The sequence below is a fragment of the Varanus komodoensis genome, unplaced genomic scaffold (assembly GCF_004798865.1).
Source record: "Varanus komodoensis strain SLA01 unplaced genomic scaffold, ASM479886v1 scaffold3, whole genome shotgun sequence".
Taxonomy (NCBI): domain Eukaryota; kingdom Metazoa; phylum Chordata; class Lepidosauria; order Squamata; family Varanidae; genus Varanus; species Varanus komodoensis.
In genome coordinates, this window is record NW_025335761.1 from 47,028,727 (window position 1) to 47,047,983 (window position 19,257).

Genomic DNA, 19,257 nt, shown 5'->3' on the forward strand with positions numbered 1-19,257 from the left:
AAGGGAAGGGATTAGTATAGAGTACATCTTTGTAACTGGGGAGAGTAAAAACCTAATATTGTTCAGAAGGGAAGGATTAAACTGAGATAAAAAAAATACTGGCCAACGAATTAAAAGGAGTCTGAGAATGAGAAATGTTTCTGAAGGGAAAGAGTGTGATACCCCAGTCAGGAGTTATTAATACACACTGTTTTGTTTATTAAGGAAATAAGTTACAGAACATCTTGAAATCAATACGCTTCTTGTACAAATAAAGTTTTATTTTGTTTATTGTTAAACAGAGGCAAAGGCTGTTTCTCATCGTCAGGACCACATAGTCTGCCAAAGGAGCGTTATAGCTTGGGCACAATACTGTGCGAGAAGTTAATGAATAAGATTGGAATTAAATCCCTAGTGGCAGTGTTACATACCCAGAGAAAGAGGGGAAGATATCAAGAAAGTCAAAGACACTCCATTTCCAAACAAATTATAGGAGAGAACTCATGACAGTCATCAATATGCAGATGACACTGAGCTCTGCTTCTCCTTTCCCTCAAACCCAGGTGAAGCAGTGGTTGCTCTGAATCAGTGTCTGGGTTTGTTAATGGACTGGATGAGGGCCAATACACAGACTCAGTTCAGACAAGGTGGAGTTGCTGCTCCTGGGTGAGTCATCTGTCTAGCTGGGTGATATTCAGCCTGTTCTGGGTGGTGCTGGATGGGCAAGGTTCATGGTTTGGGGGTGTTCCTGGACCCAGAACTAGTTGACTCGGTGGCATGGAGCACCTTGTATCAGCTTAGGTTGATGCATCAACTGTGACCCTATCTGGACTGACGGAGTCCAGCTACAGCAATCCGTGTTTTGGTAAGCTCTCATTTGGTAAGCTCTCGGACTACTGCAATGTGCTGTACATGGGACTACCTTTGAAAATGGTCTGGAGACTTCATCTGATCCAAAACAGGGCTGCAGGTTTGTTCAGGGGGACCAGCTCATGAGAACACTTCACTCCAGTCCTCTTTCAGCTGCACTGGCTCCCAGTTGAAGTCTGGACCCAATTCATAGTGCTAGTATTAACATTTAAAGCCCCAAACATCTTGGAGACAGGTTATATGAAGGGATGCTTCATCCCTTATCTTCTGGCATTCTTCTCTGGGAACCCTCTCCAAAGGAAGTAAAAGAGGGTGGCTACCAGGAGAAGGGGCTTTTCAGTGATGGTACCCCAGTTATGGAATGAGCTCCCCAAAGAGGTGCATCTTTTGCTTATCCTCGATTCATTTTAGCACCAGGTGAAAACGCTTTAATTTTCACAGTATTTTCACAGTAAATGTTTTAATTTTACTTTATTCTGTACTGCTGCTATACCTCTGCACTGATTTTAATTGCAATCGCCCTGATGTTGTGAGCCGCCCCGAGGCTTCGGCAAGGGGCGGCATAGAAATGTTTCAATAAATAAATAAATAAATAAATAAATAAATAAATAAATAAATTGTGCTTTGCTTTACGCCTATTGTATTTAAGGTAAGGCAAGAAATATGCAATATTTGCCTGTGATATTCAACCTGTGATTGTGGCTTTAGTCACTTCAGTTCCACCACTGGCAAACCTCATCTGACTCAGGTGTGTTTGGCATAATGCAGGATTTGTTCTTTCTTTGTTTTTTTGTTTTTACATCCTCCTTTGAATGGAAATTTTTTTCAGCATTACAGCTGGCATGAATTATTGTAAGATAAAGAGAACAAACTCATGTTCTGGGCACCAAGATTTAAGAATGATGCAGGTCAATTAGAAATGATCCAGTGGAGAGCAACCAAAATGATCCAGGTTTTGGAAACAATGCCATATGAGGAGACACTGAGGGAACAGGGCATGTTCAGCCTTGAGAAGAGAAGACTGAGGGAGGGACATGATATCCCTCTATAAGTACTTCAAAGGCTGTCACAAACAGGAAGGTCAAGATCATATTAATGCCAGAATGTAGGACATGGAATAATCAATTCAAGTTGTGGCAACCCAGTCAGGCTGGACATCAGAAAAAGCTTCCTCACTGTCAGAGCAATACGACATTGGAACCAGCTGTCCAGAGAGGTAGTGGGCTCTACCACACTAGAGACATTCAAGAAGAAACTGGACAGCCATCTGAGTGGGATGGTGTGACCTGGTGTCCTGTAACAGCAGGGGGTTGGACTCGATGGCATTCATGGCCCCTTCCAACTCTTCTATTCTATGATTCTATGATTCATCTGAGCAGGGGAAGGGAAGGGTGCGGCTGAGAGGACCCCCCTATGCCAGCTTATTCCAACAATGAGGGAAGGGCTCTCTGTAGTTGTCATGCCCGACAGCTCGACAGAGGCGTCACCTCGCGAGAAAGAGTCAAACGTTCGAAATGAGAATCAGACATTAGAGCAAGATGACTTATACTTGGGGCCCAGTAGCCAAAGCCCCCCCACCCCCACAACCAGACTCTGGAACGGCTGAACAAATAGCTCCCCCACATCCTGACCCTTTACCCTCTGAACAAACAGCCCGTCACGGCCTGATCATGAGGCTTCTGAACGGGAGGTTTCTCCTCATTCTGGCTCTCAAGAGCACAAGCAAGATGCCCCCCCCCCATCTCCTGATGCTATGACTCCTGGACAGGGTCCAGGAGATACAGGGGGCGTGCCTCCTTTAGTTGATGCTAATCTTAGATGTAGCCTAAGATGATTGGAACAAAAGGTTACACAAGACAGAGGTTTGTCCTGCCCAAGAGCGGAAAGATGTGACAGGAAAAGCTAATACCACGTGGGCTCCCCAAGGTCTTCACAAAGGGGAAGGCAATTGACCCATTAAGACCATCATTAGTACTTATCTGTTGTATCGTAAACCTTGTAGTAAGTAGTAATAAAAGACTTTAGTTTTATTGCCTACTGCTGTGTGAGTTAATTAGATGCGTGAGTTACAATCTCACGACAGTAGTGTCCTTCGCTACTTAATTGCCATCATGATTCCACATTTCTGGAATTGCAGGATGATCCTAGAGCAAGAATACAAAGACTCTTATGGATTTTCATCCTCACATTGCTTTTTAGTTTGACAGTGACACTCCTAGAAAATAAAACTCTGACACAGAATGTTATGCATGCTGTTCTTTCTATTCAAGCATCACTTAACAGTTAAGGATTGCAAAAAGAACATTACTCTGTTTTAGGATTTCCAACTTTTCCTAAAAATAAGATGGATCTGCTGATATCTTCGAAGAGTATCATGAAGAAGGGTCTGTTGAATTTAGTCACGGGAGGAAGGGAAGTTGGAACAATGTCAATGACAGTGACGGCAGCTGCTTCAGTGCCATTCTCACGGACGTTCAGGTAAGCTTTGTGAATTGCCTGCAAAGCAAGGAAACAGGAATTAATGGGAGAGTGCAAAACCTGGCCCTTCAAAGAAGAGAATCCATGTTGCCATCTGGCTCTTTCTTGCTCCCATGTTGGATTGACTAATCACACCCTCCAATTCAGACCTTGTGGGTTGTGCACATAACATTTTTGCACCAACTTGGGGAGCTTGGAACTTGGGGAGTTTTGTCAGGATGACCCATTTCCAAAGTGGTCCTTACTGACTTGTGCCTCCTTTCCCTTTCCACCTGGGCTTGCAAACCATTTTGCCTCTTTAAGGCCCCTTTCAGAATGCTCAAGGTTACCTTGAGGACCGTCATGGCAACTACCTCATTAATTAACTAGTTAAAACATTAAAGAAATGGCTGATACTTAACTAGTCAAATTTTTCAGTCAGCTACTTTTAATGTTAACTAGTAAAAATGGGGTTAGGTATAGCCAAAAAAAAAAAAAAAAATCATGGCAGTAGAATTTGGGGATAAAAAAATCTTTCAGAATTCTGGACATTTTCATAATGGTCCTAAGCTGGTTGAAAGACTCAACATGATTGTGAATTTAAAATGCACATATCACAATATTTTCATTTAATAAATGTTAAAACTACCTTTTTGCTAGTCAAAACATTGCTTTTTTGAGCTTGACCCTGAATGTATATTGATCCTTAATGTCACCCCCCGGCTTGGGCAGCCTAATGCCCAAAGCCCACCCACCCAACTTCATGCTGCAAAGATCCCTTGACCTCTGCATGAGGTGAGAACTGGTATCTTCTCTGTTTCTTCAGAAGAGTCCAGTCACAGGACATGATGAGAATAGATCAAATGGAGACCTGATCTGCAGGGGCTGTTTTCACAATTACCTGATGATGACTCTGCTCCTGACAACAGCAGCTATGCAAAAGGCAAGAAGATCTAGCATAGGCCTTGGTGCATGTTTATTCTGACAACCGTATGACAAGCATAATATTCTTTTCAGAGACACTAGGGTGATTTCTGAATGAATGAACCTGCTTCTGTGGGTCTATGGAAAAGCTGGTGTTGGACTGGGATTCAGGAGATCCAGGTTCTAGTCTCCGCTCAGTTACAAGGCTCATTGGGTGATTTTGGGCTGGTCACTGGCCTTCTGCCTAATGTACTTCTCCAGGTTGTGGTTAGATAAGACTGAGAGGAGAAGAATTATGTCAATGACCTTGAGTTCCTTGAAAGGAAAAAGGTGGCTTATAAATATAATTTAAAAAGGAGACTTCGTTGCAGCTGAGAATGAAAACTATTGCAAACAATGTGTTTCCATGACCCTAATTCATTTCTCATGAATTAACCTAGCTTGAACTCATTTTCCTCTCTCAAACTTACCTTCTATTAGAAAGTTTTAAAAGTCTATTCTTGAACTTTTGTTCATTCTTAAAGGCTCTTAAAGTGTTAACTTGTCTAAGTCGCCTTTTTGCTTTTTCTTTACCCAGAAGCACTTGAAGATCTTGAAGCATTCAAAGAGAAGACTTGTAAATGGCATTGATAGGCATAGATTACTCCAGTTCTCCTTTGATCTCCTTAATTATTACCCTATCATACCTGTCAATGCAGCTGAGGTAACCACAGAAATGTCACTGAAAGATGAGAAGTAAATGTATTCAACAACGACAACAAAAACCACCCCTTTGCTAGGGTTTATTTCAGCAGATGTTGACAATGCCCAAACTCTGACTCCAAAGAGCATATAAGCCTGGTGCACCACCTTTGAGGAAGGTGGAAGAGGTAGAGAGAGGATAAGAGACAGGTTGAGGACCAGGGTGTAGAGTGTTACTCCTTGATGCCACTGAGAAATTACCCCTTTCTGCGCAGAATCAGTACAGCCTTGGGAAAAGAGCCTTGGGTGTTTTTTGAAAAAGAGCCCCAAGAAGGAACTCCTTCTGTGAGGCCAGGCTTGGTTCCCTAACATGATTGCCTAAGCTGGCTAACCCTGCTTCACACAAAGATTCAGTTCTTGTAGTTTAAAGCATTTAAAGAAGCTTACCTTGGAAACCTTCAGCTCAGGACTTCCAGTAATTCCCGATAGATCTGCTTGGTTTGAGAATAACTCAGTAACTCCCAATTTTTCTAGCACTTCTTTTACATCATAACTAGTAGTGAGGGTAAACCTTGGAAGGAAGATATCCCTTCTCCTGTGGAAAGAAGAACCAGAGGCTGATGAGATACCATTCTAAGAAGACATACTATCTGGTAATTCACAATTCAATCAGTGTGAGAAGGGTTGGAATCTAAATTTTAAAAGTAACACTGACAATTTAGATATGCTGTCCAATTGTCACACAGTTCATTTCCTGTTAATAACTTTGGATCAAAACATGCTTACCAACTTTCATTTTGCACTAATGGCAACTGTGTGCTCCAAAATTGGAGCCAATCATCTGCTTTATATAGTGTAAGACTATACCATATAGTCCTCTCCTTGAGGGGAAGTGAGGGGTTTTGAGAGTGCCAGAGAAGCAGAGAGCGATGCCACCAGGAGGCCAGACTGAGCTGATCTTGTAGCAGGGTCACCCAAGGTGGAATGGTCAGAGCTGAGGGTGCATCTGCCCTCTTCAGGAGTAACAGCCACATCAGCAGAAGAGAACGGACATCCCTAATGGAGACGGGGGTGGAGAACCTACTGAAGGGCAGCTACTGGGCAACAGTGGTAGCTGGAAGTGGCACTGGCAGAGGATATTTCACAGACAAAGGCAATGATGTCCAAAGGAACTCTGGTTAGTACTGTCTAGAAGGGCACAGTGCTAAACCACTTCTGCATCTTATTATGAAGACCTGATGATGAAACAACCCAAAATGAAACAAGAGAGAGAAGATGAGACTCTCCGGTTGGAAGGTGCTCAACAAGCTACTGGGCAAGAGCAAGGACAAGCACGAATAGTGCTGTCATGAATGACACATCTAGACCAAAGCCAAAAGGAAGTTTAGTGGCTGACCTGCACAGAGGTGAAAGGAAAGTCTGAGACTGGGGTCACCAGCGTATAGGTTATCCTGACAGGATGGCACCTCCCGCCCTTCCTCTCCAAAGCACTTTAGCTCAATGGCCAAAAATGGACTCATAGGAAGTATCTGCTCTTAGGGAGGAGAAGGAGCACTTGGTAGGTCCTGCCTTAGACCAGGCATTGGTCCAAATAAACCTGGGACTTCCTCTAGGCAAGACATGCACTGCGACAATGAGCAATGGTTCCCCAGGGTTTCACTCGCTGGTGTTCTACCTCCTAAGGTAGTGACAAGCCTCTGTACCCAAAAGCAAGCGGTACACTGTGCCAGTGTGCCCAGCAGTTCTCCTTCCTCCAGTGATGCTTCTGCTCACTGCTACCTGCCTTACCTCACATCGTCTTAATTGCATAGGTAAAGGCAAATTACATGGACTGAGACTGAATCTCTTGCCAGCACATATTATTCTGAAGAATGATGCGCTTGACCACTCCACCTGTTTGGCTCTGATGAGGGATACAGGTTGGGGAAGGATGGTTTGTGTGGTTTCTGGGTGAAAGAAGGAAGAGGATGAGTTAGACTTACAGTATATACAGTAAGAGAGAAACTCTTTCTCTCTTTCTATATATACACAGAATCTTTCTATATATAGAAAGAGAGAAAGAATGCAAGCGTGCAAGCCATCTCAGAGAAAGGATAGGCCAGGGGCAGGGAGGGAAGCATAGGAGACCAGCCTCTCCCAGACATAATATATCTTCCATGAATGTATTTCTTTAGAATGGAGTCATGAATAGTGAAACTTGCAGAAGTATAAATGGTTTAGGAAAACAGTTCTTTCAGGAACTGGAATTGGAAATGTTTTGATATATCATGACAGCATTCGGGCTCCTTCCCTCCTTGTCCAGAGTGACACAGCAAGATGGCCAAAACTGCCCAAGGTAGGAGAAACATGGAGGCAAAGGTCACTTCTGCTACTTCCCCCGCCCTGCGTAAGGTGCCCATAAGCCTGCCAGTGTGGAGGCTTATGGGCATTCCCATTGGACTGCAGCCTTACTGTATTTTCAGAGATTTCAGCCATTTCAGCAAAACCTGCTTCCCCAGAGCATCTTCCACCTGCTTCAGTTTTCCTTTGTCAGGCAGAATGAACAGGGCCGAAGCATTGCCCTTGTAAGGGAGCTGCACCACCTGGCAGGCCAATTGCCCATCATAGAAACTTGGAAACCCGCCATCTTTGTTCATCATAGGAACTGTCACTGTTGTTTGCTCATCCACATAGAATTCTCCATCTCTAGTACTTTCATAATTGAAAGGGTTTTTCCAATAACCTGATGAAGAGAAAGGCATGTGAGTGTAAGTTATTACTTGCATAAGCCTTGTTCATGTGAGAAGCAAAAAGAAATGTCATGCAATTTCCAAATTCAATTGCCTACCAGGACTTGAATACACCCTTTCAGAATTGTGGATAGTTTCAGCTTTCCCTTTTGAAGTTCACACCAGATGGAAAATATCTTATGACATGAAGAGGACAACTTTTCAATATCTTAGCCTTCAATTGACTCAATAGATTTCAGCACAACTGTATAAAGGAGCAAACATGCCCGGGACATTTTATGCCCCCAAATCAGCATAAATTATCTTGCGGGAGTACTTTTGTCCTCCGGATACTTTGGAGCACTAATGGAGGTGAGCAACAGATCATTTTAGACTCCTTTGACTGCCAGAAAGAGAAGCAAAGGACTAATTTGAAATACATAAATATCTGTTGTGAGAAACAGTTATGCTGAAGGTGGCACTGGCAGATGAAGTTAATTGGCTGAGACTTTTTCTTATGCTGTTAGGAACGAATAGGCCAAACTGGTGGTACCCAGATTGTGCTTTGAGACAGGAAGGGTTAAGTCTCAAATTACCTTTTCGGGCTACAGGCTGAAATCCATTCTTATGCTGATTGTAACTCTTAGGGGACACATTCAAACAAAGGCTTTTTATAGGGAGAAACTGCTCAAAAGTGCATCTTTATGTTCTTTATGACAAAAAGAGCATTTATGGGGTTATGAAGGAACTGGTGGCATGGGGACAATTTTAGATGATTCATGTCACACACACAAATGAAACTCGCATTGCTGCAGAAAGTGGATCTGCTTCTCCCAAAATACGGTTTCCCCAGGTGGATTCATCAGACTCTACACTTGAACTGGAAGAAAGGGGAGAGTGGAATGTTTGTGCCTCCAGGTAGACCTTGGGGTTCTAATTGAGCATTGCATTTTTGGACCTGAAAATAGGCTTGGCCTCTTCAGCACTGCTGCTCCTGAGGAAGATAAAAAGTGGGCAGCATAAAGGTGTAGACAAGGAGCAGTTGTACCCCTGTTATCAGAGCTCCCATGGGCAAGGTGTTATCTGGGGAGATAACCTCTTTCTCTGCTGCATGAAATATGGAATTCCAAAGGTCCCCCATTTTGGCAAGCCAATGTTACTCCCTTCCCTTTTTGGATGTCTTTTTGGGTGTGATATACAAGTACTGGTGGGCTGTGATACTTTGCTATAACATTTCTGGTTTCTGCTCATTCAGTGGGACCACAGCCTGCTTAACTGTATTTCCTGCAGCAGTAGAGTATATTTGTCATATTTTGGGTCAATGACAAAAGCTCCTGCTTTGGAAGGACATAGGTTCGTAAGAACATAAGAAAAGCCATGCCAGATCAGACCAAGGTAGTACAGCACTCCATTCACATGGTGGCAATCCAGCTGCCCACAGGCTCCCTGAAGCTGGATGGGTATAAGAGATTTACTGCCAATACCTCTGAAATCAGAGGTAGCACATAGCCAGCAAGGCTGGTAGCCTTTCACAGCCCCTTCCTCCTCCATGAAACTGTCCAATCTTCTTTTAAAGCCATCCAGATTGGTGGCTATCACCACTCCCTGCGGCAATGAGTTCCATAGTTTAACTATGTACTGCGTGGAGAAATACTTCCTTTTCTCTGTCTGATCTTTCCACCCATCAGTTTCATGGGATAACCCTGGGTTCTAGTATGCAGTGCTGAAAACCAGTCTCTGCAGCCCTGTTTCTTCACTGAACTTATGGTAAAGGATGTTATCTGTAGTATCTTGATAAAGTTGGGGAAAGATGTTGTAGAAGGGCAGTTTTGTTTGTGATGCTGGAAACTTCACTGTGACAAGGACTGAGAACTGTCAGTTCCAGTGACTTACGGCATTACATTAATAGCACCAGATGAATGGAGCACCAGATCTGCCAAAACAGAGTGTGTCTGGAACCACAGCTTAAACTATGGCTATACAATTGGTATTTGACAACACTGTTGCAGTAGTAGTAATAAAAATGGAGTCTATTACCTTTAAAGAAAAGAGTCCCTTACCTCTAAAGAAAATATAGTTTACGATAACCATTACAAGATCTGTGCTTAGATCCTTGACAACATTAACTAATTTTCCGTGGGTTTTCTCCTCTATGTAGCTATTGATCTGCTTCTCGGCTTCCGCAGGGTTCTTGAAGTCAGTAGGTAAAATTTCTGCCTCATAAAATTTCTTGACATCCTTCAAGAATTTATCTAGGAGCTTCTTTTCTTTAAGTGTGAAAACAGCATTCCCAATGCTCAGCTCAATTTCACTATCAGGGTGGTTTAGAAATATGAGAAGACGATGAAAATCTCTATGTATTTCCTGCTCACTGATCTGGTTCAAGCTAAGCCCTGACAAAAGCTGACTCCTCGTAGTAGATCTGGCCCCCAGTAACAACAGCGCAAAGGCAAATGAAATACTCAGAGGAGAAAAGAAAACGTTGCTATCAGTAGACCCTGCAATGATCTTGTGGTAGAAGTTAAAGGCAAAGTCAAGATTGCCTTCCGTGATCTTCAGTTGGGGCAAAGTGCCATGATGACTGGAAGGACTGGCGACAACAAAGAGCCCGGCAAAAAGCAAACATGCTTTGAAATGAAACATTGTGCTTCTCTGGATGCAACCTGTAAAGAAACGGCAGCATGTGCATTACAAAAGTTCAGTGACTTACGCCATAAATTTCAACATGATTAGATCAAACAGGTTGTATAACTGCCAGCCAGCACGGGGCTCTTCTGTCCACTTGTGGGGAAGGTTGTGCTCCCCAGGTCTGCCAGCTCTTGCTGGGCTGCCCCAAGGTGTTGATTACATGCGCCACTCCTGGATATGCGAGTCATCCAGTGGAGGACCAGAACCGGCATGTCCCCACAGGATGCGCTTCACGGACTCACCTGAAGAACCCTTGTGCCACTGCCTCCTCCCTTCTCCGGCTGCATGTTGCACTTGGACGGGGCACACTGGGGTGAGTTTAATTTCCCTTGCATTCTATTTTCTAAAAACTTAGCAAATGCAGTTCATGTGAAATGCAACCAAGCAAAATTGCATTTTCTCTGAAGAGTACCAACAAAAGACACGAGCAACAAGAAACACGCACAAAAACACTGTTTTTGGAATGTAGCATCCATAGTGGCTCTCATATTGGGTCACTTAGATCATCCGTCACTCCTAATATAGTACCTATACTTGGTAGGTGTTACCCCTCAACACACAGAGATTTTCCCCTTCCTAACTCTCTGAATCGAGAGTCATGGATGCCAGGAGACTAAAGTGCAGCCTGAATTATTGGCATAGACCTCCCTCAACAGGCTTCCAAACACACACACACTGCAGTGTGTCCTGCAACGTCATCCTCTACTCAGCAGCACAAGGAATGCAAGAAAATGGACAAAATGCAGTGATTTAATGACATGTTTGCCTGCCACCCGTTGAGAAGGGGGGTCTTGAAGTGTTTGCCTTGCAGGTGTACCACTGCAAGGCAAAGACGGGAAGTATTCTATTTAGGGCTACAACTTGCACGATCAAACTTGCTGAGGTTTTCAGACTGTTTGGTACAAACCCTTGCTATTCTCTTGACGCCAGGAATGGGAGCAATGAGGTCTTGCTGAAACATGAAAAGCACTGATGTGTTAAACTGTGGTGGGGTAAAGTAACCACAGCACATCTGTCTCCGTATCCTTTCCCATTTGGCTTCAGTAGGAACTGTTGCTCAACCCATTTCTGATATACCTCTATCTGCATTATTTGGATGGGCAAGCAAGCAGAGAGTTAGCACCTTGTCCAGTCAATTCAAAATGTTTGCCTGGAGCATAGGCTAAGGAAGTGTTGTGGCCCACGGAAGAGGCAATGGCCACATACTGAGGATGGATGAGAATTTTGTTCAGTTTTTTTTTTTTTTTGATGAGAATGGACCAGATTTGCAAGGTTTCAAAATTTGCAAGATTTAAAAATGCAGTGGGATAAGAAAGCAAAGCTGGCAGCTCCATCCACCTAGGCTTTGAGGGACCTCTCTACTCTGCACTGCCTGTCCCTGTTGTAATTCACAGCAGAGGCTCATTCACTTCCTCTTTGATCAGAAAACTTACCCAATTTGCAAATTCTTCAACTGGACAAGAAATCCTCATTTCTCACCTTCAAGGGTAGTAGGAAAACACACTAGCAACAAGTAACATACATCGAAAAACACAGTTTTCAAAACATGGCATGAATATTTGCTCACCTAGTTCATATGGTATTTCTGAGATGGTTTGTTCACACGGCTCCTGCCTGCGTCCTACTCTCTGAACCTTGGCTAAGGGACTCCTATATGCAGAAGTCTTCACTATGGTCCAGTGCAATCGTCATCAAATCCCACCCTCAGCAAGTTTCCAAACAGCCAATCATATTCTGCACAATTGGGCTATACTTTGCAGCATTGTGCAAGCAACCCTTGCAAAAATTGTTTTTTGATATAAGCATGGGCGTATGTACACTTGAGATAACCTGATTGCTACATATTCCTGGAAGATTTTCTCTACAGCAACGCCATAGGAGAGATCTCTGAGAAAAGGCAGCTAGCATGACCAACCAGTCTAGCTCATTTTTCCATCCCTCCAGCTTTCTTGGGATTGCAACAGTGGAAGGGACATCACTCATTGACAGAGCGTGTGCTTTGCATAGCTAAGATCCTCAAGATCTTTTTATCTACTGGAAGCTCCTGCAATGCTCTAAGATGAGTGTGTTACCACGATCAGCCAGTCTAACTGCATTTCCCTCTCTAATTTCAAGAAACGTGCATAATGCAATGTGCATGACATGCCCCTCCAAGCTGCAATGAATGACCAGAAATCACACACCCAATTGCTAGAAAGGATATTTCATGAACGAATAGATTCTGTTTCATTACTCCTAGTGGAGTGGAGCAGATGAGATGAAGCATTGCTGGCAGGTCTAGGGGCTACACAACCAGAGGGAGAGAGAGCGCGAGCCTAGGGACTACAAGCAAGTAAGCACTCAGAGAGCAAGTGAGCATAGTGGCTGCATTCACACGTAACACTAACCCATGCCACATGGTTGCTGTGCAGTTACCCTGCGGTGTGGTTTCTTACCTGGTTGCTGGGCTCAGACAACGGGGTTGCTGCCATGCTTGCATGGTTTCCACAGTCCTCGGTGAGTCTTCCTAACAGCGACAGGCATCCCATCATCCCCCGCAGCTGAAATTCACTCTTTCTGCCCACTTTGCCCGCTTCTCCCTCATTGGTCCACATGCTCCCTGGGGGTGTCTCCAGCCAGCTGCTTCCTTTGGCCCTGGGCAGTCAAGGCTACAATTTACTAACTGGAGAAGCACAGTTGCCCTCGAGTAGCACTCCCCTTTGCCGACATGCTCCGTGCCAGTGCTTCATTCCCACTCCCCGTTCCACCTCTCCCCTCCCCTGCTGCGGATCTGTCCGTGCTCCTCTGTGCGCAGGCCTTGCACCTGCTGGGAGGGGCTGCCTCCCCCCTGCGTTAGGGACCTGGAAGGGCAGGTGCCCTCCTCCTGCGCCCCATCCGAACCCACGGCCACATCCAGACTGGTTCAGTGCCCCACGCCCACACTCCCAACCCTACCCCCCATCCACCACGTGGAGGAGGGTCGCCTGCCCCCGCCCCTTCCCTTGCCGGGCTGCACTGTGAGCAATGCATCCGGTGCTGCCCCTCATCCCCCTCCACCCAGCCCCATGGCTAGGCCTCCTCAAAGAAGCACTTGCTGCTGCAGAGCAAGGCTTTGTTTCTTCAGCGTCATGGAGGGCCCGGGTGCAGGGAAGGGGTGGCTGCGGCAGGGAGCAACCCAGGCAGCTCGAGGGGGAGTGCAGCTCGAGGGCTCTTCTGCTGGCGTGTGGGCTCTGCTGCCCGAACGCCATGCACACATGTTATTCCTGACCCCCACAGCACCCTGTCCCTGCTGACAGATTTATTTATTTATTTTATTTATTAAAACATTTTTATGCCGCCCCTTGCCGAAGCCTCAGGATGGCTTACAACACAATAAAATACAATAAAATACAAAAATAACAATATACAAATTAAAATTAACAATATAAAATAAATAAACAATATAAAAGAAGTCGCCCTGGCCAGATAAATAAGCAAATATTGTTAACAATTAAAATGACGCTTAAATAAAAAGGTCTTTGCCTGGCGCCAAAAACAAATAACGACAGCACCAGGGGGACCTCTCTGGGGAGTGCATTCCATAGATTGGGCGCCACCGCAGAGAAAGCCCTCCTCCGAGTACCCACCCTCCTAATTTCTTTCACGGAGGGTTCCTGGAGAAGGGCCTATCCCGCAGATCTCAAGGGGCGGTCGGGCATATATGGATGTAAGCGCTCCTTCAGGTAACCAGGACCCAAGCCGATGCTGGACGCAGGTCCCCAGTCCCACCATTCACTGTGCCTGGCACTGCCTCTCCCCAGCTGCACGGACCTCTTCCTATTCACCTCCGTGCGTGGCCACCTTGCGGCAAGGCACGAGGATTGCTTCTGGCACTGCAGGGGGGAGCCTCCAGGCCATGGCCCCGTTCACCACCCAAACCGGTGGGCAGGGAGCCAAGTGGGCACGCTGACGTGTCCACTCCCGGGAAGTAGGCTGGCGTCCGTGCCAGGATGGAGCATCTACCAGTAAACCTTCTTCAGGTGGTCCTCCCAGATCTGTGGGAAGTCATGACTGGATCTCCTGCACCTTGTGCTTGGCAGCAGCGGGTGTGGGTGGATTCAGAGGGGAAGGCAACAGTGGGGGGCTTGTTGACAGCCCTGAGAAATGCCAGGGACATGATGGGAGCAGAGTAGAGGGTGGGGGGCAGACTGGGGGACGGGGGCTTTTCGGGATGTGTACCCTGCTGGTGATGTCGCGTCTGTAGCCATATGCTCCTCTTAAGTAGACATAACTTCGCAGAGTGGAGTGATGCTTCTACCAGAACAGCATCAACAGAGCAGTTCATGAACAATAAAAACAAAACTGATCGTTACACAAGGATAAAACAATGCAAATAATAAAATTAATTGCAACAGTAATGGCTAAATAATGCAATACGAACACTGCTACCTTCCACCAGGTCCAACATCACTAAGTATAAAATCATTCCCACTTCCCTTCCAAAAATGCATTGAATCTTGCGGTGTTAGACCCACCTTCCCTTTATTAAAATATATTCAATAAAAGGCCTCCAAATATCTTCAAAATTATTTTTACTTATCAAGCCTTTTTTGCAAGTTAATTTATTGTAAATAGCTATATTCTAGATTTCTTTATACCAATCATTTATTTGACAGTCACCTTTTACTTTCCAGTTTCTTGCTATTATTAATCTTAGTGTTGTTACTAAATTTGTCATCAGTTCTTTAATATTTTTAAGATGTTTAAAGAATCAACATTTAATATTTAAAATAATTAATATTTTATTTAAAATAAATTAATAAATTTATTAAAATCTATTTTTAATAGATTGTGGAATGCAATCCCTGGAGAGGTTCATGTGGCACCAAGTTTATATTCTTTTTGGCACCAGGTCAAAACCTTTTTATTTAATCATTATTTTAGAAATTAGTATTTTAATAGTCGCTTTTGATTTAAATTTTTTACTGGTAATATGTTATTTATTTATAGATATGGATTGTTTTATTGTATTTTGATTTTAAGGATTGTAAGCCGTCCTGAGATGCTATGCATAAGGGGCGGCATATACAAGTTTTTTAAAAATAAATAAATAATATTTCCCCCCACTTGTTGTCTAAATAATGATAATAATGCTAGTCTAGGATCTACTTCAATATTCAGATTCAATATTTTACAAACTTCTTTGAAAACCATTTTCCATATTCATACTCCCAACCCATATGGAAATATATACCCACTTCCCAGTTACATCTCCAACATAAATGGGAATATTTATTATTCGTGTAATTCAATTTTACTGGAATTCAATACCATTTACAAACCAATTTGGAAGAGTTTTCTTTAATTTTTATTGACATACATTTTAAAATTCTCTTATCCCATATATTCTTCCATTCTTCATTACTAATATTTCTCCTTAAATCTATATCCCAATATTCTTTAAGAGGGTTGCATTGGTCTTCCCCTTCCACTACAGTGTTAGAAATTTTACTTGTCGTTCCTTTCATCCACAGATCATCTTCCTTTTTCTTTCTTTCATATCTTCAAATTTAGTATATTCTCTACATTTACCATTTTTCTTCAACCAATCTTTAGTCCATTGATCAAACTGAAGTATATTACACCAAGTTAAATTTCGCTCTTCTAACATAGCTTGTATTGTTTCTTTACTCTTCATTTTCTCTAACCAGTCTTTCAACTTAATAATTCTCAATTATTTCAACTTAATAATACTCAAGCATTCTCAATATTTTTCATAAACTACACTTCAATTCTCTGGAAATCATTTCAATTCTGTATTTGTATCTAACAGTGAAACTGATGGCACAAATATCTTTCTATATTTATTCTAAATTTAGATCACGTTCATAGAAGGGGGATTTTCTATCTTTTTAATAATATATTTATTATCCCATTGAAGAAAAATATTTAATAGGGATCTCCCAACATATTGAAATTCTAGTTTGCCCCATATAATCTTACTGGGCTGTAGTATAACAGCTGGTATATGCCAAATCATATATAATAAAGCTTTACATTAGGAATGCCTAAACTTCCTGTTTTCTAGGATGTATACCATCTTTTTTTTTTTTGTTAATTCTCACTTTGTATCTCCATTACAAAATGTATTAATCATATTTTAATGTCTCTCTATTGGTTAATTGGTAACGTCATAAACAGGAAATTTATCTAGGTAAAATCTTCATTTTAAATCCAGCTATTCTACCAAAACTACAATAAACCCATCTTCCTAAATTCATTCATTTTCTCTTTCACTTAATATTTTAATTTATCACAATTATTTTTCTTTAAACTTTGCATTTTTGATAATATTTATACCTAAATACTTGATGGTTTACATATCTTGACTTCTAACTTGCTCCTAATATTATCCTTTTCTACTTTATTACAATTAAACAACATAATTTCCAATTTGTCCCAATTCACTTGTAAACCTGTTGCCTCTCCAAATTCCACTAAATGTGTTTTAATCTGATCTATAACATTAACCGGATCTTTTATTGTGAATAAAGTGTCATCAGCAAATAAACTAATCTTAATTTTATTCTCAAACCAATGCCTCTTATTAAATTATCATTTCTAATACTGTTTGCTAGCAGTTCTATAATTAAAGCAAACAATATTGGAGAGAGGGGGCATCCCTGTCCAGTACATCATTCACTATGCCCATTGCATAATTTCCTGCCATTACATTCTACTGAATGCCTTGGAGAAACTGATGATGGCATGTGTGTCAGGTGAAACTCAATGGGGGAAACATTTCACAGTTGGTGGGCCACCACTGAGAAGGCCATATCCATGGTTGCCACTCCCTGAGCCTTTCTTGGAGGCACTTTGAAGAAGGTTCAGATGTTGATCATAGTTTCCAGGTCAATGCCAGTGGGGATAGACCCTGAACTATACATTATGGTCTCAAGCCATATAAGGCTTAATACGTTAGGTTTCAAAGCATGCAGGCTTTGAAATGCAAGCAAGCAGAACTGATCTCATGTACTTTCTTCTGGTCCCAGTCATCAGCCTGGTTGATGCATCTTGCACTAGCTGCAGCTTCTGAACAGTCTTCAACAGCAGCCCAGCATGGACTATGCTAGAGTCCTCTAGCAGCTTCTCGGAGATAATCGAAGCATGAATTACTGAAACCAGGCCAAACCTGTCAATACAGGTGCAGCTGGGCCCCCATCCAAAGCTGGTAGAAGGCATTCTGTGCCACAAGGCCCCTTCAACATCAAAGATGGATCTAGGAGAACCCTTGATTTACAAATGGATGGATGAATCTGTCAGTTTGGGGGTTTCCACAATCTAGGGTTTTTGTTTTGTTTTTAATCCCAAGTTTTTTCCAGCACAAATATAAAGAAATTCACAAACTCTGGTGCCATCACCCATTCTTACTTTTACCTGTCACCTACAAGTTGACAATAATCTGATGCCTGTGGCTGAATGTAGACATCCTTGGCTGGTGATGACATCCAAGCAACCTGATGTCAGGAGCCTATTTTTTTTAATATGCACTTTCCTGGATGGTTCCATGGAGCTGGGCCACTGCAAGACAGGCCATGTAATGTTGGTGGAGGAAGAATGTAACTTACCCAGCTAGGCAGGTTCTGCCTGCCAGGATGAATGCTCCTGAAGCTGTCTGCTAGAACGGTTACGGCCCGCATCTACATTTTTTTCCAGGTACACAGCAGGAAAGGCTGGGTGTGAGGCAGACACATGACATCGACTTGGGGGGGAAGTTCACCTTTGAAAATGAAATGCAACACTTTCTCCTGATTGCTAAACCAAGTTCTCTTGGTTTCAAGTCCTCTTCCTAGCCAAGTCCTCTTCCTAGCCAAGACAAAGGGAAGAAAAGAATAGAAGGTGATGGATGAAACTGCCCAAGTGTTTGCAGCCACTTCCATGGTGCACTGAAGAGGGGAGATCTTATGCTAACAAACTGATATGAATTCAGACAGGGGAAAAATCTAGTTTGCATGTAACAACAGTCCATAGATTGTTTAAACAATGGGTTGTTGGGTAGAAGTGAGTGCAAGTGAGCAGGTTGCCTTTAAAACTCTTCTCACTTTTGCTCCTAGTCAGCAGCCTACATTGCTAAATTGACATCCAAATGCAGACATTTTGGGTTGCAAACAATCCACAATTACATTGTGATTTGTAGCTGGGTTAACTCTGGCTTGTTTAACCTCTAAATAACCCTGGGTTCTGATGTCTCTCCAAAGGCCAATGAATAGGGACACCACAGATTATTAATTCAAAGTGGCACTCTACTTGCACCAGTTGTGTGAACTGGACCATAACACTGAGTGTGCTTTTAGTGCTATGACATGGCCTTGGAAAAGACCCTGATGCTGGGAATGACTGAAGGCAAAAGGAGAAGGGGATGGCAGAGGCTGAGGTGGCTGGATGGGGTCACTGGGGAGGTGGGTGTGGGCTTGGGTGGACTCCAGGGGATGGTGGAGGACAGAAGAGCCTGGAGGAATGTTGTCCATGAGGTTGCAAGGAGCTGGGCACGACTTTGCAACTGAACAACAACATGGCCAAGCACATTAAAGTATGCAAAATCATTTTCTGTTTGCTGTCTGGCAACTGGTATTGCAATGAAACTACACAAAATCCATTGCTCTAGTGCTCATGGACTTCCTCTCATGTTGGTCTTGGCTTAGAAAGTGAGCTGAGGTGAGAGGAAGTCCATGGATGCTTAGGGAATTTATTTTTATTTATTTATTGTTCAATTTATATCCTGCCTTTTTCCTACAAAGGGCTCAAGGCAGCTTACATCTCCTCCTCCATCTTATCCCCACAACAACAACCCTGTGAGGTAGGTTGGGCTGAGAGTCTGTGACTGGCCCAAAGTCACCCAGTTGGCTCCATGGCTGAGCGGGGACTCGAACCCATGTCGCCTGAGTCCCAGTCCCATGCTCTTAACCACTACACCACACTGGCTCTCCAGCTG

General features: G+C 43.3%; 1 protein-coding gene across 1 annotated transcript in view; it reads right to left on the reverse strand.

Annotated features, from left to right (window-relative positions):
* Nucleotides 1–3,153: 3,153 nt before the first annotated feature.
* The window catches only part of LOC123026340 (alpha-1-antitrypsin-like), a 30,121-nt gene continuing 14,017 nt past the window's right edge, over nucleotides 3,154–19,257 (reverse strand). The window contains exons 5-8 of the mRNA XM_044435846.1: nucleotides 9,680–10,209; nucleotides 7,363–7,633; nucleotides 5,359–5,506; nucleotides 3,154–3,345 (exon numbers count right to left, since the gene is read on the reverse strand). Of these exons, the coding sequence (XP_044291781.1) occupies nucleotides 3,154–3,345; nucleotides 5,359–5,506; nucleotides 7,363–7,633; nucleotides 9,680–10,209 (1,141 nt within the window). The remainder of the gene's footprint in view (nucleotides 3,346–5,358; nucleotides 5,507–7,362; nucleotides 7,634–9,679; nucleotides 10,210–19,257) is intronic.